A 21,337-nucleotide genomic window follows, 5' to 3' on the forward strand; every position below is an offset into this window, starting at 1 on the left:
TTTATTTCTTATTGATTAAGTCAATTATTTACACATACAACTTACCTTAAGGCAAATTGGTCCATTTACACCTGGTTATTTATTAATTTTTTATCAGGAATGTCAGTCGCAGGCGGCAAATTTATCAGCAATAATGAAATCTCATATGCAGCTGGTGCTCCTCGAGCAGAAGGCACTGGTCAAGTAGTCATTTTTAAGAAAACTAAAAATGTCAATCCAATGGAAGTGATTTATGTCATTCCTGGCGAACAGTTTGGTTCCAGTTTTGGTTACGAAATTGCCAGAGCTGATATCAATGGAGACGGGTGAGCTAATAGACAATGAAAAATTAATTAGCATGTTTTAATAGCACTATAATTAATTTCAATTATTAACAGATGGGACGACATGATTGTAGGCGCGCCTTTCTATTTCTCAAAAGAAAAGGGAGGGGCTGTTTATGTATTTATAAACAACAAGGGACGTTTTCTTGAAAATTACTCATCCCGCCTGTTAGGTCCAAAGTATGACAGCAGGTTCGGTTTCGCTTTAGCAGCAGTTGGAGATTTGAATAAGGATGGTTGTGAAGACATAGCAGTAGGTGCTCCTTATGAAGGAAGTGGCGCAGTTTACATTTTCTTTGGTTCTAGGCAAGGGATACAAGAAAAACCTTCTCAGGTTAGATACTTATATTTTAAAACCTTCGATTAAATTATTATGTAATATTATACATTTTAAAATTTGATTGATTTCATTCAGGTAATACATGCTGGAGTTGGTCCAATGAAATATATGTTAACTTTTGGATACTCTTTATCTGGTGGATTAGATATGGATAATAATGGATATCCTGACTTAGTAGTTGGTGCATATGCATCAGACGCTATTGCTTTGATCAGGTCTAGGCCGATCATTGATATATTCACAGAATTGCGATCACACCATGAGACAAAAAACGTCGACACTAGCAAAACTGGTTGCAGAGCTGATCCCAATTCGAATTATACATGGTAATATTGAGAATATATTTCATTTTTTTACTTTTACCCCTTGTGATGTAATCTTTTCGCCACGATCGTCACGTCTGTATGCAGTCGTTTCTTTAAAATTTATTATTCCGAAATAAATTATTGCGAGTTCTAATTTCTCATCGTAATTTTATTTCTCTAGAAGTATAATTTTTATTTTCAAAATGCATGTTAAATAATGATTGAAAAATCCATAAATATTTGTGGTAATAAATACTTGGGCACTCTTGCAAACACTCTCGTACTGAAAGAGCACGAGCAATTTTAATATAAATAAAAAATCATTAATAATTTTGACTAAAATAAGTGCCTATTCATAAATGTAGTTTTTATTTTCTATTACAGTTTTTCTTTTGAGACATGTGCTAAAATAAAAAGACAAACTCAGGACGTAAAATTGTTATATCATTTAGTGGCTGAGACATTTCAACCCACTCACAAATTTTCAAGAGTTTGGTTTAATAACCCCAACGACGTCATTAGGCCCAGTGAAGTTTCAAGCGTTGTAAGTCTTATTAATGGTCATCATTGTGCCAAACATGTACTGTATCTTAAGGAGAACACAAGAGATATTCTGCAACCAATAAAGGTAATAATTTAGTTTGTAAAATATGTAAATTGGTAGTAATATTTCTTTTTAATTTATAGTTCAAACTGAATTATACATTGCAACAAAATGATCCACCAATACCGAGGCGAGGGTCACCGTTACCATCGATCGATTTATATCCTGTCCTGAATCAAACTCATGCTGAGTTGATATTTGAAGCTACATTCCAAAAGGACTGTGGAGAAGATTTAGAATGCACTAGCGATTTATTCTTGACTTCGGTTTCCAATTTAAAGAATAATGAATTAGTAATGGGCGAAAACACAGATCTCACTGTTCATATAACAGTGGAGAACAAAGCTGAACCAGCCTATGAACCTTGGTTGTACGTAGTACACCCAATCGGATTGGATTTTGTGTCCAGCAAAGTGAAGCAACAAGCCCAAGTTGATTGTAACGTTTATAATTCCACGGTAGTCGCTTGTGAACTCGCTAATCCATTTAAATTTGGCAGTTCCGTTAATATCGCCATGCGTTTTGATCCCAAAAATATTTCGGCTGATATTAATAGCATGGACTTCTTCATTTTTGCCAATTCTACATCAAGAGAATTACAAAAAAGGCCATGGAATGTATTAGAAATTCGAATTATTAGAAAAGCAAACATTTCTTTAAGAGGAACTGCAAAACCTGAACAAGTATACTATGGTGGAATTCCAAGAGGGGAGGCTGTGATGAAATTCAGAGAAGACGTAGGCAGCCCAGTCATACATGCTTTTGAAGTCTATAACGAAGGACCATGGATGTCCAATGATTTAATTATTGAAATTTTATGGCCGCATCAAGTTGCCAATAACAAAGAGAAAGGGAAATGGTTGCTTTATGTGGTCGACGTGCCGACATTTGATAGTTAGTACTATTTTTCATTAATAATTTATGTTAATTGTTTTATCTAAATTGATTTTTATTCTTTTAGGCCCAGAAAAAGGTGAATGTGAAATTGATTCAAGCATTATAAATCCTTTACATTTAGAACAACGTTTTGGCGCACCTGAAGCTTTGATGGAGCAGCTGCTCGATCCTAGAAACTATTCTAGTAATAATTGGTTGAATTTCAATGATAATGTTAGAATAAAAAGAAGAATTTGGAAGCGAGATACGGAAATGATCGTGAGACCAGAAGCTATTATAGATAGTGAGGGAAGAAAAACAGAGATAGTCACTATGGTAAATTGATAATAATTTACATATTGTTTTGGTTCAATTGATCAATAAAACTTATTATTATTATAGAGTTGCCAGAATACCAGAGGTGCAAAATGTATAAAATTTGTTTGTCGATTACGACCTTTGCAAGCACGTAAGCAAGCTGTAATCAGAATAAGTGCTCGCTTATGGAATGCTACCTTGGTCGAAGACTATGCACAGAAGAGCCAAGTCAATATAATATCAGTGGCTAAAGTATATTCAGCGGAGTCAACTCAGAGCTATGTTGCTACGGTAAACAATCATTGAATTAGTAATTATTAATGATACTAATAATTTGTTTAACTTAATAGAACTAAAATTTACTCGTATACGTATGTATATAACGTATACTTGAAACGTCGAGAAACAGGAAATTATAATCAGGAAATCGGTGCTTCTTTGGGAAAGCGTTCGAAAGATATCATTCGGTAATCGTGCTGGTTAGTTATCGATAAAGACCGGACGGGCTATTTTTGCGATTTGAAAAAATAATCCGTCGATTTTGATGATACTTTTGTGATGATAGTAATTATAGTCTCAAAGAACATACTAAATTGAAGAGGTTTAATTTTGAAAAATTCATCAAGATTTAGAAAAATTGGCAGTGCTTTTGTGATGTGGGCCTTTTGTGAACGTTTTCTCAAAATTTTGAAGTTTTAGAGTTTCTTTGGCATAAGCAGAATAGTGCAAATTTTTTCATTCACGTATTCGGAAAAAATCCTGAACTGATTTTGATAATTCACAAACTACTCGACACTCTACTGGCAAAGATCGATGGAATCGTTTTTTCGTAGTTGATTATTATTTTTTGCGATTTGAATGAAACCTCTTTTGGCTATAGAGTTCCTGGTCTTAACAATCATAAAATATTAAAGGCCTACTTCAAGTGGTTTTATTATGAAAGTTAGTAAATGCTTGGAATAATCGGCCTCGCTTCTAGAAAATACTCCGTGTTTGCATTAGGTGCGTGTTTGTTTCTAATAATTTGTAATATTTGAACCATTTATCGAAATATAACTATTATCAATCAATCAGAATATATTACTCAATAAATCCGTAGGATAATACATAGATGATGTAGCTATGTAATCATCCACATGATTTGTAGGAAGCAACAACTTTAGGAAGATATATGTCAAAATTTAATGACAATCTGACGATTAGTTTACAAGTTACAGAGGATCAAGTGATGCTACTTTTTCGGAACCATGAATTCAAAGCACTTTCGTCTGTTGATTTATCATTGCTTTTTAATGGGTAAAAATACCATCACAACAAAAGCATTATAAATGTTATCTGGACTCTGCCGAATCGAGGCAAACGGTGAAAAAGTGGTTTGCTGATTTTAATCGTGGCCATATAGACACGGTCGATGCTGAACCCTCTGGAAGGCTAATTAAAGGCGGAAAACATAAAGAAGTCCACCGAATCGTTTTGGAAAACTAAAAGTGAAAATGCTTGAAACAGCGGACCTCTCTAAGATACCAATAGAATATGTTGGACATATCGTTCGCACATATTTGAATTGGAAAAACTTCTGTGCTAAATGGATGCCGCGCGAACTCATTTGACCAAAAGCATAACAAATTGATGATTTATAAGAGTATTTGGAGATGTTTAATCGAAATAAAACTGAGTTTTTGCATCAATATGTTACCATGGATATGACCTTGCTTTACCACTACACTTCAGAGTCAAATAGACAGTCATCCGAGGGGACTAGACATGATGAGAAAAAAAAAATGCAAACGAGCCGCAGGCAAGATTATGGCCTCAGTTTTTGGGATTTGCAAAAAATAATCTTCATCAACTATCTTGAGAAAGGCCTAACCATCAACAACAAATATTGAATAACGTTATTGGAATATTGGAAGATCGAAATCGGAGAAATGGCCCCATTTAAAAAAGAAAAACAGTACTGCTCCATCAGGACAACGTACCAAGTCACAAATCCGCGTAAACAGAGGCAAAAAAACATAAATTGGGCTCGGAATTGCTTCCCCACCTACTATATTCTCTAGATCTGTTCCCCAACAACCTTATACTATTCTCAGATCTCAAAAGGATGCTCGATGTAAAGAAATGTTTGCCAAATGATGAGATGATAGCCGAATTTTGTGGCAAAGTACAAATCGTACTACAAAAATGGTTTCGAAAAGTTCGAAGTTTACTATAATCGTCTTCGAAGAAAACTATATTGAATATAACAAACGAATTTAAAAAAAATAGATTTTTCTTAATTATCCTACGGGCTTATTGAGTGAAGTGATACATTATTCTTTAATACTATGCGCTGTCCTTAAAGAGTTTATCTCCAATGAGATTACTTCTTTTTTTATTTTTCAACATCTAAAATAACTAACATGTTTGGAAAATTCAAACAAAATTGAATAATTTGCAATAAAAGCTCCACGGCAATCATTCTTGTTAATTAATTGATTAAGTTGATTTATTTAAATATGTCGGGTTGTTTATGCAACATGTTCCAACACTTTTTTTAATAATTTTGTAAGACAAATGTATGTATTTATAATTAGAGATTTTTTCCAGGCTACAACGAAAGCATATCCTGATTTGTTGGAACAAATTGATAGTTTCGTTGACTTATGGATAATTATTGTTTCTGTGATAATTGGTTTATTACTGCTTATCGGATTAATAATTTTACTATGGCGGTGTGGATTTTTCAAAAGAAGCAGACCAGACCCTACATTATCTGGAAATATTGAAAAACAGCATAGAGAGGATAGTCCGTTTTTGGCAGACAATAAATAAATAGTTGTGCTTATTTGAACATTATAAATTTTTGAAGTTTTCGAAAATTTTCCGAAAATACTAGTGTGAAATTGCCTTATTTCGATCCTAAATTTTATTTAAAAGAGACTTGTAATATATAACAAATCATCGAGTGTTTCGAAATTAGTTGTTTTTGGGAACATTTATTTGATTAAGATATTATTTAATATTAATTCTAAGTGTTGCTGTGCATTTCGAAAGTTTAAATATTTTCGAAAGAATTTATAAATTGATGAAAGTATCGTAGTGTAAAAGTGCCGATGAGTTATTGATTTTTAATTGTTGTAAATATTAACTTTAGCGGTAGTTATATTATAAATTGTAAATAAGCAATATTTTTATATACGACAAATCATTATTTAATCTCTGAGCAATGAATTATTTGCAAGTATTATTAATTTTATAGAATTTGCTCTATATAAAATACAATTTTATATAATATAATATAATATAATATATATATATATATATATAGCAGTTATTATGTTAATATTTGATTAATATTAATTAAGTTATTTTAAAAGGAAGTCATATTTGTTAGTACTTAATGAAGACGAATCTATTCTATGGAATAATGACAATGGCATTATGAAAAATCCATATTAATGAAACTGAAAATTCAAGTAATTTATATTTATATTTATAGAAAAATATTTTAAGAAATTTTTAATTATATTGTGACGACATGTTATATAATTATTGTTATACATATATAGTATACTAAAATTTAAAATTATTATGAATATATTATATAATAATATATATATATATATATATATATATATATATATATATATATATAATATACAGGGTGTCACAGAAATCAACGTAAAGTTTCATAAAGAACACACTATTTTTTATTTAAAATTCAAAGTTATTTTTAGGATTTTAATTCTTACAAACAAAATATAATTTTTGTGGTCCTACAAATGAACAAAAATGTTAAAAACTAATCACAATAATCGAAAAATGGTCGCAGTATGACCAAAGCTCTCGGGTGTACTTAATAGTTCGTAATTTTCAAACTACACTAGATTTTTGTTTCCTAATATTTCTCATGATACTTAGATATGATCATTACTATTACCACGTTTCGGCTTCACGTTGAGTTCTGGGACACCCTATATATATTCGTAATAGCTATGCCCAGTAAATACAAAATCTTGTTCGTGTCTTAGAAACCGTGTCTTAAAATTATTTATGAAAAATGGTTTTACATTATACAAAACGGTGGTTAGAAATGTGTAAAATATTTGAAAAAAAAACTCTGTTTTACGAAGGACAGATTAACTCTAAATGCGGTCTTATTTATTATAAATTATTATAACATTTACATAAAATGATGATCTATATGCATACATGCATTATAATGCCATATATATTTTAAATTTATATATCTTATATATAAAATTCTTCTGTAACAATGTAAGTTTCATTAATCCTCCTAAACTATAATTCGGATTTTCATGAATCTTCCTGAAGTTTGTTCGGGAAATTTTCTAGAATGTTTTGATTCATAGAAATATAGTTAGATTGAAGAAATAAATGGAAAAAATTACAAAAAAACGCTTATCATTGTTTGACCTTTAAAATATTTAAGGCATGGTTTGACATTAAAAACAAATGACAACTGTCATTTGCCAAACATTTCTATTCACTTATAGGCTAAGGCAATATTAAAATATAATAAATTCATGATTAAAAATAAAGAAAATGTAATGTCTACATTATTATTGTCGAAAAGCAGCTGAGATGTGCCATAATTAAATTAATATAAGATGAAAATAACATAACATGCGTCGGACAGTCTGCGCAGGCGTCTGACGCGCACGGCGAATCGTGTTCTCAACGTACGCGTGGTTCGTGGTTTGCTTTTGCTTGCAATAATTTTGATTGCGCACTTTGCGAACAGATTCGCCGTACGAATTCGTGCAAAGGAGACAAGCCATAAGTGATTGCGCTCAAAAATATTCAATTTGCGGTCGTTTTGCCTTACTCTACTAAGTCACAATACAAAAAAAATACTTATTCAAAAAATTATTTAGAAGTTTCATTGTGTCAAAAATTCATATGGTTGGCATTTTGTACGAAATATTTACTCAATGGAGCGCTTTGGGTCTAAACTTTTTTTTACTGTTTTCCAATTCGTTTCGAATTTTGGAATTAGGCTCATCTTACCCTCAAGTTCAAAAGTGAAAACAATTTAGACTCCTTTGCACTACCCGGGGGGATGCCATTTCTTTTCAGTGGTGTAATAACGTTGGGTGTGGGTAAAAGAACTAATTATAAGAGAAAAATGTTTAATAATGTTTTTAAAAAAAGCACATACTTTTCAAGTTACTGGCTACTGAAAATTTGTTTCTTTTTGCGTTTTTTATCAATAAAAGTAAAATTATATCGATAAAAATCCTAATAAATCGCTATTTTACAGTGTTCTAGGAACAATATTAGGTTAATTATGAAAATGGGTTTTCATAGTTCTCCAAATATGCTTTAAAAGAAAGTACTTCTTTGCGTGTAAAATGAGTGAGCTATCATTCAATTAAAAGACGCATACAATGTTTTTTTTCTCATTTAAATCAAATAGTTTATGAGTGCCATTTCCACCAAAATTAAAAATAATCGTTTTCCATCTAGAATTAACTTGGTTTGAGAGATCTTGATAGATTCTAGAAAATACCATAACATTAGTACAAACGATTTTCAAAAAACTCATGATTTCATAAAAAAATCCATTTAAAAAAAAACAATTTCTCATTCTAATATCTCTGAAAGAATACGTATAAAAGTATATATATGAAAATTCAAGGTATTTTTCAGATTAATTATTGCTTTTTATTATTTTTTGTTACACAAATATTGATAGAGTTCTAATTGGTTAAAGAGTGCGCGGCTGTCCAACCGGAGTGTCTTTCGAGCCCTTTAACCCTACGCCGTTTCAAAATAAGAGAAGTTACGGTAAAATTTATGATAAAGAAAGTTGTAGCTCATTTAATCACCTTTAAAATAGTATATTACAAGTTATGATAAAATCAGAATTAAAAGAGTTATAATCCGAATAATGCGGGGGGTGGTGACGAAATGCAAATTGTTTTCACTTCTGAACTTTAGATTAAGATTAGCTGGGCATACGCTTTTTTCCTCTCCATTGACTGCAATAAATTTGTTGATAGTAGGTTGAATAGAGCACATGTAAACAAAATTTGACAAATTAATTCACTTCAAATATGAACTTAAGTAATAATGTATATTGAATTATTAGTGTGAAAAATGCAATTTAGATATTAAAATACTAAAAGCCAGTTAAAATATGGTACGAAACTATAAAAATTGTAGGCAACATTATTGAAGCAATTATTTTGGGTAGAAAAATCCAAGGTGATATTGTACCTTGACCGCATGCTATATATTAATTCTTTCTGAATTTGTTATACTTTTTAAAAGATTTCAATTTTCAACACGTGTATCTATGCTATGACAATAAATACATGGTGATAAATTTGGAAAAACAATGTTTTAGCCGTGAATAAACAAAAAATCATTCATTTAAACATCCACATCTACAGGTATGCCTAAAAATATTGTATAACCCTTAAATTCAATAAAATAAATTGAGCTATTGGAAATAAATTTGTTCTATAAATCGCAGTGTATAATTTTTAATATATAATTTTATTGAACATATTTTAATATTTGTTAAAGGGATAATTAAAGTGTTAACTGTGAGAATTGAGAATAATCATTTTATTTGAAACAATACTACATTTAACATCACTCATATATTGGTGTAAATAGTAACTCGAAAAACAATAATGATTATTTTTAACTTAACGGTATAAATATTAGAATAGGATATTAAAAAAACGTAGAGGTGGGTACAGGACAACGTCTGTCGGGTCATCTAGTACATATATAAATATGGAGCTATAAGAAAATACGCATTTATACTATTAGACATACACATACTATATGCATTTATAAATGTATTTATGTATTTATGTACTTACGCTTAGTTTTTGGCATGCAATCACATCTCATGATCATGAAAAAAAGCATATAAAAGTTGTAAATAATAAGAATTTAAAATAAATTATAATCTGTACACCTCATAATAAATTTATTTTAAATTGAAGATTAACCTACAAAGGCACAAGTTAGTTACACTTTATCTCATGTAATATAGAAATGTAGAATCTCTTATGATAAAAATCGATTAGATTCTGGCATTTCTCATCACTTAGAAAATTATGTGATACACACAGAAATGAAGACATTGAAGATGTATCTTTTATTATGCACATCATGTAAATAATAATCCTGAAAAGAGTGAATACAGTCAACCCTCTGATAACGCGGAGAGCGTGTACCGTGTAATATGGAAACCGTGCTATAAAAGAGTCGAGTTTGAAGTACAAAGCAGGCTAATTCGTAGTGCGTTCTATGGAAACCGGCTATCGCGTTATATGGGAACCGTTCTAGAAGAAACTCATAACTAGTACAAATTACAGCAGTCGTACGCGTTACGAATAAAAGACATGATGAATTATGAAAAAAGATATGATAATTTTTTTTTCTGTGAACTAAAACCGATATCGGACTCAGCTTTTATTTAATCTGGCATGTTTATATATAAACATATGTAAAAGATAAAAAAATATATAATAAACCCTGAATTAAATTCTTTTACAACAATATCTTGTTATTCATTTATAGGCAGCGCGGGCGAAAATTATAAGCTATAGGAGTAACGTGTTATAGGAGGGCTGTTGTCGCGTAGTTCAGTAACCGCGATATTGTAGGGTTGACTGGAGATATATATAGAAAATATAAACTAAAAAAATCATGCATTTCATTCATTATCACGATATCACGAAAGTGGTTTGACTGAATTTTATTTTATGATGTGAATTCTCTATTTGTTGTATCTTGTTATTGTTTTAGCACATTTGCAATTTATTATATTTGTAACAACTCAAATTAGAACAAAAATTTTACATTTAGTTGAAAAATTGTGATAAATATAATAAACTGCAAATGTAATAAAAATATATGCTATAAAATTTTCAAACCTATAACTTACTTTTGGAACAAGCAAATTTATTTTTGTTTCTATAGAAATGTGGTGCTCTTCAAAAGTATTTTCTAGCTATAAGTACTTATATTTTTTCATCTTTACGTTTTCTAGTTTATTTTGTTAAAAGTTTGAATCATTTCTTGGGTCACACTCATAGATTTTATAATACATAATATAACATTATAAGATCTATGGTCATACTGCATTATTTTCATTTTAGTTAATATCAAACAACTTGAATTACGCTTAAATATCTGTTTGCAACGCAAATCTAAGGGTAGAAATGTTTATTATAAAATGTTTTTTCTTATGTATTTCTTCATCAATCATGTTAATAATACTTATTAAGAATTGCTTGTCGATAAGAACAAGTTCCACTATAAAAATTTCCCACCTTTATAAATATTTAGAAATGTGTACATATATTTTCAATATTTCAAATTTTATTTATAAAAATATATTTGCAAATAGTGTAAGATTTTTATTTTAATAATGCATTTATTTTATTTATTTGCACTTACAGATTATTTACATTAGAATATCGAAACGGCGTAAAATGCTGTATCTGATTGTAATAATATTATATTTTACAAAGTTACAGGGTTAACAAGTTCCTGGGGCATCTGAAATTAATAGATCTCAATAAATAGATACCACATTTTTATACAAATATATTTTAAAAAATCATACAAAATTTCAAGTTCTATCAACGAGTTATATATATATTTACTAGCATGGTGCATTTTTATTAACTTTCCAAAGAAATTTTTCGCCAAAAAAATAAATGAATTGATCTCTTATTAATTATGTCCTTATTTACACATGTCGGAAGGTTCATGCAACTTCCATTCACGCAAAATATCACTTACTACCAATTTTGTTTTGTTTTAATTAAATGAAAATTATTTTAATTTCGAAAATGAACTAATTACAATACGAGGTAATAATTATTAGTAATTAAATTAAAATTATTGAAAAATTGGTAATAAAATGTGTTGAAGTTAAATTTTATGGCTTAAACTTTATTTTATGTGATGCTTACAGAGAAAGCAATATTTTAAAATTTTCTCATAAAAATAGTAGTAGTAAATAGCTATTTTATACAAAATATTTGTCCACAAATGTACTGTGTGCCTCTTATGTTAAATATTTCTTATGCCCACAATACGGATTTTTCAATCATAATTTGATATCGCTGGTCAGGAATCGACATTATTATTTACAGATCTAACAGCATCATCGATGGCTCTTGCTATATATTCCATATTACTAGAATTAATTCCACACATATTGATTCTTCCACATTTTAATATGTATATGTGGTATTTTTGCATCAAATATTCTACTTGGTTATCTAAAAAATCATATTTTTATTTCATCACATTATATATATATATATATATATATATATTAAATATTTTTTACCATTTAAACCAGTATAGAAAAACATTCCTATTTGTTGTGTTACGTGGTCCCATGATCCGGGTATTTTTAATTTTTGCAGATGCGTTTTTAACTTTTTCCTTAGTGATCTTATACGAAATGACATTATTCTTATACTTTCCAACCTATCAATAAAATTTCCAACCTATCATTATAATTTTTATAAATTATGAAATTATGTTCTTGTACTTACCATTGACTTTTTAACGTTTTATCATTCAATATCAATCCAACTACTCGTGCACCATGATTTGTTGTATTGGAATACATAGCACGAATCAATATTGTGAACTGAGATTTTATTGCATTCAAAACTTGTTCAGTTTTTGTTACTATTATCAAATTTCCCACACGTTCATCTAATTTTAAAAATAATTAGAAATTAATACAATAATCAAATTTCTGCTAGCCTAATCACGAGTATTATCTGCAGATGATTTTTATTAACAATTATTGTTATAAAAACTCACTGTACAACCCAAAATTTTTTGCGAAGGATTGTGCACAAAAAAACTCGAAACCTTCATTAGCAGCATATCTCGCAGGCCAAGAATCAGCCTCTGGATCGCCCGTTGCCAACCCTTGGTAAGCCGAATCAAAAAATGGGAACAGTTTACGTTTCTGTAATATCAAATTCAATTTAACCAAATTAATTCAAAAATGATAAAATAATTCAAAAATGATTAAATGAGAAATATATTTAGTATTTGGAATTACAGAAAAGTAGAGCTAGAGTTCACAAATGTGTATTTTAATACAATTTTTTAGTCAAAAAGTTTCAGAATTGTAATTCAGTTATGTACAAGAACTTGCCTCGACTCGCGGAAGAAACTATTAAGTCATTATTAAGTGTTATATCTACAGAATAGCTCTATATGAATCAGAGACATGCACTTTAAGAATGAAAAAAAAATACATAGAGAAGTTCCAAAATGTAGTGCTGAAGACGAATAGAGAAGATAAAGTGGACAGATGACATAACAAATGAAGAAGTGTTGAATAGAGTCAGAGAAGAAAAAACTGTCATGAAAAGGAAAGGAAACCATGATATGACCCATATTGCAAAATAATGTCTTCTCCACGACTTTGCCGATGGTGAGATAGAGGAACTAAAAGGTTTAGGAAGAAGAAGAATACAAATGATTGACGACTTGTGCAAGAGGGAAAAATACATGGAATTAAGAGCCAAAGCACATGACCAGGAAGCATTGAAGCAGACGTTTGGTAATAAGTATAATAATAAGTATGATAGTAGTAGTAATGAAATGGTCAAGGGATTGAAGGGGATTTCCCTTTACTGATTCTGATTTACACTGATTTAAATCAGTGATGTGTGGTGCTCTCACAACATAGACCACTATTTAATTATAACTTATAATTGGACACTAATTCATATATATATATATATATATATATATATATATATAATATATAATATATATATATATAATATAATATAATATATATATATAATAAATATATATATATATATATATATATATATATATATATATATATATATATTTACAATATAGAATACAATATATCATGCTAGTAGATAGGTGTGTAGATATTGTAACGACAATTGGTATTGTAGTCAAAGGGTTGCATAACCCTTAATGCAAATGGACTCCCCGACCTACTTCCACTAGGGTTCCTGCAATATAAGGTTCAAGTCGAGGGTTGAAATGTCTCATTAGAAAATGTAACATCCTCCGAGGAGGTCGGTCGGGTCAAGGCGCTAGTCGCTAGACCCGCTTTGTGTATAGTGGTGTGTGTGTTGTGCCAGGAGAGAAGAACCTGTTCCAGCAAAGGTCAGATTGTATTGTTTAGTAGCTGTTCCTTCCGTTAGTCCGTTAATCCGTTTACGTAATTAATAAGAATTTATCAGTACGTTAGAGTTTAGGCATAGGTACAGCCATGACCTCAGATCTGTAATCATAATTAGTTAAATTAAATAAGCTAAAAGCTAAACATTCTGTTTCATTCGCGTAGTTAGTTGGTTTAGTTTCCACAGGTAATTACAGGGTGTTCATAGAAGTCGGGTTCTCGGGTTAAGGAGTTGGAGTAACCCTTTCATATAATATTTGCTAGTCGTTGCAATCCCCAGAAAGGGGACGTCAACCTTCACTCGTCACAATATATTTATGATATGTTTAGATGTTTGTATTTAATTAGAAAAAATAAAATAAGTCCATTATGTCTTACTTTAACTACTTGAAATATCTTCCGCCATTGTTCCTTTGTTGGATCACAACCAGTTGGATTATGAGCACAACAATGGAAAAGAACAACTGCGTCTTCGGGGGCACCATTTAAATCTTCTAAAAGTCCTATAAAGAATTTAGTCGATCGATAAATATATATATATATATATATATATATATATATATATTGCAAAAATACCTTCAATATCAACATTTTTTTCTATAGAATTCCAATAACGATATTCTCTTGGCGTAGTGAATCCTGCATTTAGTAAGACTTGGCGATGGTTATCTGAAATATATATATATATATATATATATATATATATATATCAGACTTTCAATATATTCACTAACGACTGTAAATTTAGTAAACAAACTTCTATTACTAGATTTTGCCTGCTGCAATGAGCTATTAATAGTGAAACAAACTACACAAAGTCAAGAAAGAAAAAAAAACATTGCACTTTATTAATCTTACCCGCAAAATATGTAGATCCATTTAAGCTGATTGTATGTAATTATGGAGTACTCACCCCAGGATGGTTTTGAGTAGTAGAATGTTGTTCTACCAAGGACTTTTGCTAAAAATTCTGCACCGATTCGCAAAGCACCGGTTCCTGATAAGGTTTGGATACCGCATGCCTATTTAAAATCATTATGATATAGATAATCACTTATATTAACTGATATCAATATTATTGCAGAGGCATATGCCCATTGCATTAAAAAAATACTAATTAATATAAACTAAAACTACTTTGAGTCTAATGATAAACAGGCAGATGTGGGCAAAAATATGCTGGTGCTGGTAAGGACGTTTTGGCGGAACAGATTCCTACTAGAGAATCAAATGATCACAATTATAAAGAAACAATATATTAATTTGCCGATGTCAATGTAATTTGTATCTAAATATCTAAGGAGAATATAAAATATCAATTTTTTGTAAATGTGGAAAGCACATACCCTTTTCTCTATAATAGCCCTATTATCTTCACCAAGAAGTAAAGTAGTTGCTGCAGAAGTGAAAGATTCAGTACCTAAAATTATATTATAAAAAATAAAAAAATCCTTATTTATGGCAATTATTATGGAATTTTAAGATAGCTCAATATACAGCAAATTAATATTAACTCATACATAATTTCATTTAATATCTGAAGAATATTCAGTTTTATGTTTGATGTTTCATGTAATTGTGGAGTGGGTAATCAAATATGTTTTTTAACCTTCAAGTTTTGTGAATATCAATGACTCTAAGAAAAATAACTTATTTTTGGCAAGCATTTTGTCTTTTTTAAGTTATAGTTATTCATGATTTAATTTATTGAAAATTAGCCTGTAAAACAATTTTTTGATGAGAGAGCGTAAGTTTGCTTATTTAATCGATCATATGCGTTTAATTTGTTACCTCATTTGTCAATTTCAATAAATATCAATTTCTGTGGACTTCTGCATGCAAAGATATAATGTGCTTGATTTAGGAACTCTAACAGCAAAATATACGTTCAAATAAGCATGTTAAAGTTAGAGAAATCGGAAATACCGTTTGTTTCGAATGCATTTTGAAAACTCGAATGTTCTGGAATTTAACATTAACTTCACTATAGGTTTTTAGTACAAATCATTTTTTTTTAATTTTTGTAGGTATTACCAGAAAAATTTACATATACATACTAGTTGATCTAATATAAAATTGTTTTCGAGATTAAAAAACTTGTACATATTTGTATTAGTAGATTTTGAACAAACTTATAAATGCACCCAAGTATGTACCAAATTGGTCGGTTCATACAGATTTGAACATAAACTCAGTTAAGAAAAAAAATTGAAAACTTCCGTTTGAGATACAAGGAGAGAATACGGATCCACCCAAACGTAATGGCCAGAAATTTTCTGAAGTACCATAACATTGATAAATAAAACTGCCCCTTTTATATAAAAGGCTCAAATTAAAACGCCATATTATTCAATTATGCACTGTGTACTAATTTATAATACTACATTTACCTCTGCAGGTTTTATTCAAATTTTTCGAATCAGTACTACTATTACTTCTATAAGCTTTACATAATCAACATCGAACCGGATTACTATTGGGTGTACTTTCGACCTTTTCTCCTAATATAATCAACCATCAAAATTACTGAATGTTGTTTCCAGTTTATAACGACAGATTGCAATTCATAAAGCAAATAAAAAAAAATTAAAGAAGTTTTTGCAAAAGTTAAAACATCTACAAAATATACTATAGCAATTTGACGTCAAACTGACCTAGAACTGGATAATTTTCATTGTCACACATTAATCCCATTGCGACTTTTATTTCGACATCTCTAACAACAGGCAAAATCCATGGATTTCCATCTTCAGTTTTATAAGCTGAAATCATCGTAAAACATCAATTTATCATCTGCATTCTTACCTATATAAAATTGAATACATATATCACTCACCTCCAATTCCCAAATTACACTTGTTTGGGCATATATCTTCCTCATATAATTTATTTAGCTCAAAAACTTCTATGGAAGGATCATTTTTAATGTCATTGAAAAACGACATAATTCATTTAATTGGTGACGAAAATTATAATAAATTAAATTAAATATTAAGGAAATAAATAATAGTTGAGCTTATGTTCCGAACAATATGATTAAACAACTACAGAAAATTTGAGGTGCTGGTATTTGAAAAGTAAGATTTTCTATTTTAAGACCAGCATCGTTGGAGTTTATTTATCATAAGATATAGGCTCTTAAAATAAGTTGGCGTTGGTGAATATTATGGTGCACTGGAGTTTTTACAGATTTTTGTAGAATGTTATGATATCTATTGTTGAAAATACTTGTTACATATTGCAAAGTTAATTAAAACTCAGACAAGGCATTACTTAAATTCAAAAAATGTCGTGTTTTGCCGTAAAATTGGCGTATAGTGTCAATACCTATATTAAAGAATGCTTATAAAATAAAAATACTGATTAAATTTGTTTTGATACTTATAAAATTTGATCTTAATAAATTAATTTATATAATCCGAATTTTTTTGCAATTTTTTTTTTATTTTTATTTTTTTTTTAATTTTGAAATGATTTGTTTCCCGCAAAAGCAATAGTTTTATCAATACGAGTGAATTTTATAATCACTCAAATCGGATGCTTCTTTCTCTTAAAAACTGCTATTATTTGCACATTTGGCTCTGTATCTCCGAAACAGCTGGTCCTATTTTTGCAAAAAACTAATCACCACTTTCCTCCGTCATTACGAACTGAATGTTTTCTGCATCATTCAAATCAGATGTTCCGTTCTTTCATCGATTTCTATTTTATGTACTCTTTGCTCTGTATCTCCAAAACGGCTGGACCTGTTTTGGCCAAAAATTAATCAGCACGTTTCTCCATTAGTAGGAATCGAATGTATTTCGAATTATTCGATCCGTGCGTCCAAAATAGTGGACGAAATAATGTATCCATACAAAACACATGCTACACACGTACACATCTATCCATTCTTTTTCAAAAAAAAAATATTTCTATTTTTGGACGAATACAATAACTCCTAACCTACGGGAAGTTAAATATGCTATGTTATGTTAAAATATACATTAATTAACTTCCTGTAGGGCCGAAAATCGAAAATATTTTTTTTACATATCTTTACGTTTTTCTGAGGTTTCTGAACATTTTGGCATACCTCAGAAAAAATGGATATGCGTGTGTGTGTGTTTTGTATGTCCGCATTTTTTCGTCCACATTTTCGGGCGCACGGATCAACCGATTTGAATGTTTTATAAAACATTATATTTCTATAGATATGGAGATGTGCTGATTAGTTTTTGGCAAAGGCAGGTCCAGCAGTTACAGAGATACGGAGCAAAGAGTGCAGAAAATACGAATTAAGTTTTTGGGAGAACAGAGTATTCGGTTTGAATGATCTAAAAAACATTCAATTTGTAATGATTGTGAGAAGAGGACTAGTTTTTGGCAAAAGCAGGTCCAGCCATTTAGAAGATACAAGGTAAATGTGCAAAAAATTGCAGTTTTTGAAAGAGCTAAGCGTCCGATTTGAATGATTCAAAAAACTTTCTGCTTGTTTTAATAAAAATAATTGCTTTTGTTTTAATTTTTTTTTTCATTTTTTCAATTTTTTTGTATATCGATAATAATTCAGATTTTAATTTTAATTCTGACTGAAGTTCTAATATACTTTAAACAAATAATTTCAACTTTGCAATTCATTTTATATAATTCTTATAAATATTAGACAATGTTACAATATTTATAGTAATCTATATGAAAACATTTAATATTTCTCAAACATTTCGTTGCGGTACGGGAAGTTCCAGCAATTTGCCTTAAGGCACGATACCATACACCACTAGTTTTTATTTAATTTTAATACTTATTTTTAAATCCAATTCGACATTTTTGGCTCGCTTATAACAGCCCAGCACACCCCTAAAGAGCGCGTACCACAGATTGAAAGCCACTGGTTTATATATTGCCTTTTTTGTCTGTCTTTTTGATCTACGCATGCACTGTGTTGCGGTACCGATTGCAGCGCCCTCATGCTCAACCGTGTTCGCAGCGATCTACTTATCTTTGGAACAAAAATAAAGTCATTTGATTTTGATTGTTGTGCTGTGGCAGCAAACCGATACCAATAAAACAATACAAAGTTTTGCAAAAGAGTGTAATTGTTTACATTTTTGTGTATATTTTGGTGTTTTCTTTTATGTAGGCAATAAATCATTTAATTCTACAGAATATGAAGTAAGTATTAGTTGACATAAATAAAGTGGAGTTTGATTTTAACAAATATTTGTTTATTAATGGTTTTAAGTCAATCTGTCATGTTATGCGGATACTATGTTAAAGCATATAGTGCAATGGTGAAAATGTTTATTGAAATTGTTTTTAAAGGCAAAATGTATGTACACAACACAAACACACACACACACATATATATATATATATATATATATATATATATATATATATATACATACATACATACTACATAGAGGTTATGTTTAATTTTAAGTTCAAGATTTTACATTGATGTTTTATTAATTTTTTGTCTCGTTTCCTTCATGAGAATATTTATAGAGCAATAATTCTGATAACAGAATTGTCATTTGAATAATAACTCTCTTTTGTTTTTGTGACAGACTTCCCAATTGAGAAAACCTCTTCTTTAATTATTAATGAAATTTCCACCATTTATCAATGTAAGGTACTAAAGAGTTTCATACAGTATAATGTTATGACATATCTGCATATATATTGACAGTCTAATAATCGGGCATAACATCAATAAAAAAACATGAATTGTTTCGAAAAATTATTTTGAAATCAGCATGTTTTGGCTATAATTTTATCCTTTAATCTGTGGAACTTTAACAACTGGACAACAAATTCAAAACAACCACTAATATTGATGAATCGGAATCTTTGGAATTTGATTTATCAAATTAATTGTATGATTCAATATACAGGGTGCTTCAAAAAAATGTATACACACTTTGAACTTCCATAGAAAATTTATTTACCGTTCTACAAAGTTAAATTTCAAGAAAATAGAAAGCTGAAAGTCCAATGAAAATGAAACATAAATAAAAAATATTAATACTGTTCAAATTGGTGACCTGCAGCATCAATACAATTCTGAGTACGAGTCACCACTGATTCTGTACATCACAAGGTTGCAATTTTGTGAATGGATTCAGGAGATGGTGAAACTTGAATTGGGATTTATGGGTAGCATCATTTAGCCTCGCACTATCACAGGGACTTACAACCTTACCTGGATCAAAATTTGTGGGGCCAGTGGATAGGATGCAGGGAGCCAATTGAGTTTCCAGCACGCTCTCCAGACCTTACACCACTGGATTTTTTCTTGAGGGGCACAGTAAAAGATGAGGTGTACAAACGTAAACCATGTAACCTAGACATTCTTTGGAATGAGATTCAAGCAGTGTGTAGAGAAATCTCATTGGATGTTTTGATACCGATGTACAGAATCAGTGGTGACTCTAATTTGAATTGTATTGATGCTGCAGGTCACCAATTTGAACAGTATTAACATTTGTTATTTATGTTTTATTTACATTGGAGTTTCACCTTTCTATTTTTCTGAAATATAACTTTGTAGAACGGTAAATATATTTTCTATAGAAGTTCAATGTATACATTTTTTTGAAGCACCCTGTATATATATATATATAATATATATATATATATATATAGGTAGATATATATTTATATATATATTAGAGCTTTGAACAAAGAATCCAAAAAGTAATGAAAAATAAAAGTTTTTTAAAAAAACATTTCTTTATTCTTGACGTTTCGGAACTTGGTACGATCCAGCTTCAGGACATTTGTCAAGAAACATGATCTTGATAAAATTTAAGCAAACAATATGTTGAAGAAAAGCAGAAAATGAATAAAATTGTGGAAAAAATAATGTACTGAAATATGACAATATAATCAAAATGAAAATGATAATAATAAATGAGTGGATTATATAACAAAATATTAAAAATGTTAAAAAATTTAGATGGTTTTAAAAAGTTTTAAGAAAAGATCACTGAAAAAACAGAATTAATTACCTGTACAATTGTTTATTCACTGACACTGTTTCACTAAAAAAGATTTTATCAAAAAAAATGATTTTATAAATTTCTTTTCAGACGAAGAAACAAATTTTGCAATTCAAATTTTCTTTAAATTATGTCTTTTTTGAGTTTATTATGTAATACAAAAAATCTTTAAAATCCTTTTGTTCAATCAACAGTTTTGTTACATATAGTCATCTCATAACATCGAGGGAATAATACTTTTTGTCTCACATAACAAATTAAAAAAAGACATAATTTAAAGAAATTTTGAATTACAAAATCATCTTCTGCTTTCCTTAAATATATTGTTTGCTTAAATCTTATCAAGATCATGTTTCTTGACAGATGGCCTGAAGATGGAACGTTCCGAAACGTCGACAGTAAA

At 29.6% G+C, this 21,337-nt stretch overlaps 3 protein-coding genes across 6 annotated transcripts in view; 2 read left to right on the forward strand and 1 right to left on the reverse strand.

Annotated features, from left to right (window-relative positions):
• LOC113372414 (integrin alpha-PS1) overlaps positions 1-5,580 on the forward strand; it is a 290,356-nt gene extending 284,776 nt beyond the window's left edge. For all 4 annotated transcript variants that reach the window (XM_026612743.1, XM_026612758.1, XM_026612765.1 and 1 more), the window contains 8 exons: positions 98-305; positions 378-657; positions 739-989; positions 1,353-1,596; positions 1,656-2,466; positions 2,534-2,784; positions 2,851-3,057; positions 5,356-5,580. In XM_026612743.1, coding sequence (XP_026468528.1) covers positions 98-305; positions 378-657; positions 739-989; positions 1,353-1,596; positions 1,656-2,466; positions 2,534-2,784; positions 2,851-3,057; positions 5,356-5,580 — 2,477 coding nt within the window. The remainder of the gene's footprint in view (positions 1-97; positions 306-377; positions 658-738; positions 990-1,352; positions 1,597-1,655; positions 2,467-2,533; positions 2,785-2,850; positions 3,058-5,355) is intronic.
• Positions 5,581-11,874: 6,294 nt separating this feature from the next.
• LOC113363728 (probable aspartate aminotransferase, cytoplasmic) lies at positions 11,875-16,893 on the reverse strand. The gene is made up of 10 exons (XM_026606213.1): positions 16,785-16,893; positions 16,603-16,710; positions 15,295-15,368; positions 14,862-14,970; positions 14,525-14,617; positions 14,327-14,451; positions 12,589-12,739; positions 12,312-12,477; positions 12,101-12,243; positions 11,875-12,029 (listed from the first exon to the last, which is right to left on the reverse strand). Exons 1-10 carry the CDS (start codon positions 16,891-16,893, stop codon positions 11,875-11,877), a joined length of 1,233 nt encoding a protein of 410 aa, XP_026461998.1.
• A 2,071-nt stretch (positions 16,894-18,964) lies between these two features.
• Positions 18,965-21,337, forward strand: part of LOC113387271 (activating transcription factor 7-interacting protein 2-like) — a 19,946-nt gene continuing 17,573 nt past the window's right edge. The window contains exon 1 of the mRNA XM_026624840.1: positions 18,965-19,102. The gene's annotated coding sequence lies outside the window, so the exon portion shown is untranslated. The remainder of the gene's footprint in view (positions 19,103-21,337) is intronic.

The sequence above is a fragment of the Ctenocephalides felis genome, unplaced genomic scaffold (assembly GCF_003426905.1).
Source record: "Ctenocephalides felis isolate EL2017-DRISC unplaced genomic scaffold, ASM342690v1 CF-g0.4_SCAFFOLD_00845, whole genome shotgun sequence".
In the NCBI taxonomy this organism is placed as follows: domain Eukaryota; kingdom Metazoa; phylum Arthropoda; class Insecta; order Siphonaptera; family Pulicidae; genus Ctenocephalides; species Ctenocephalides felis.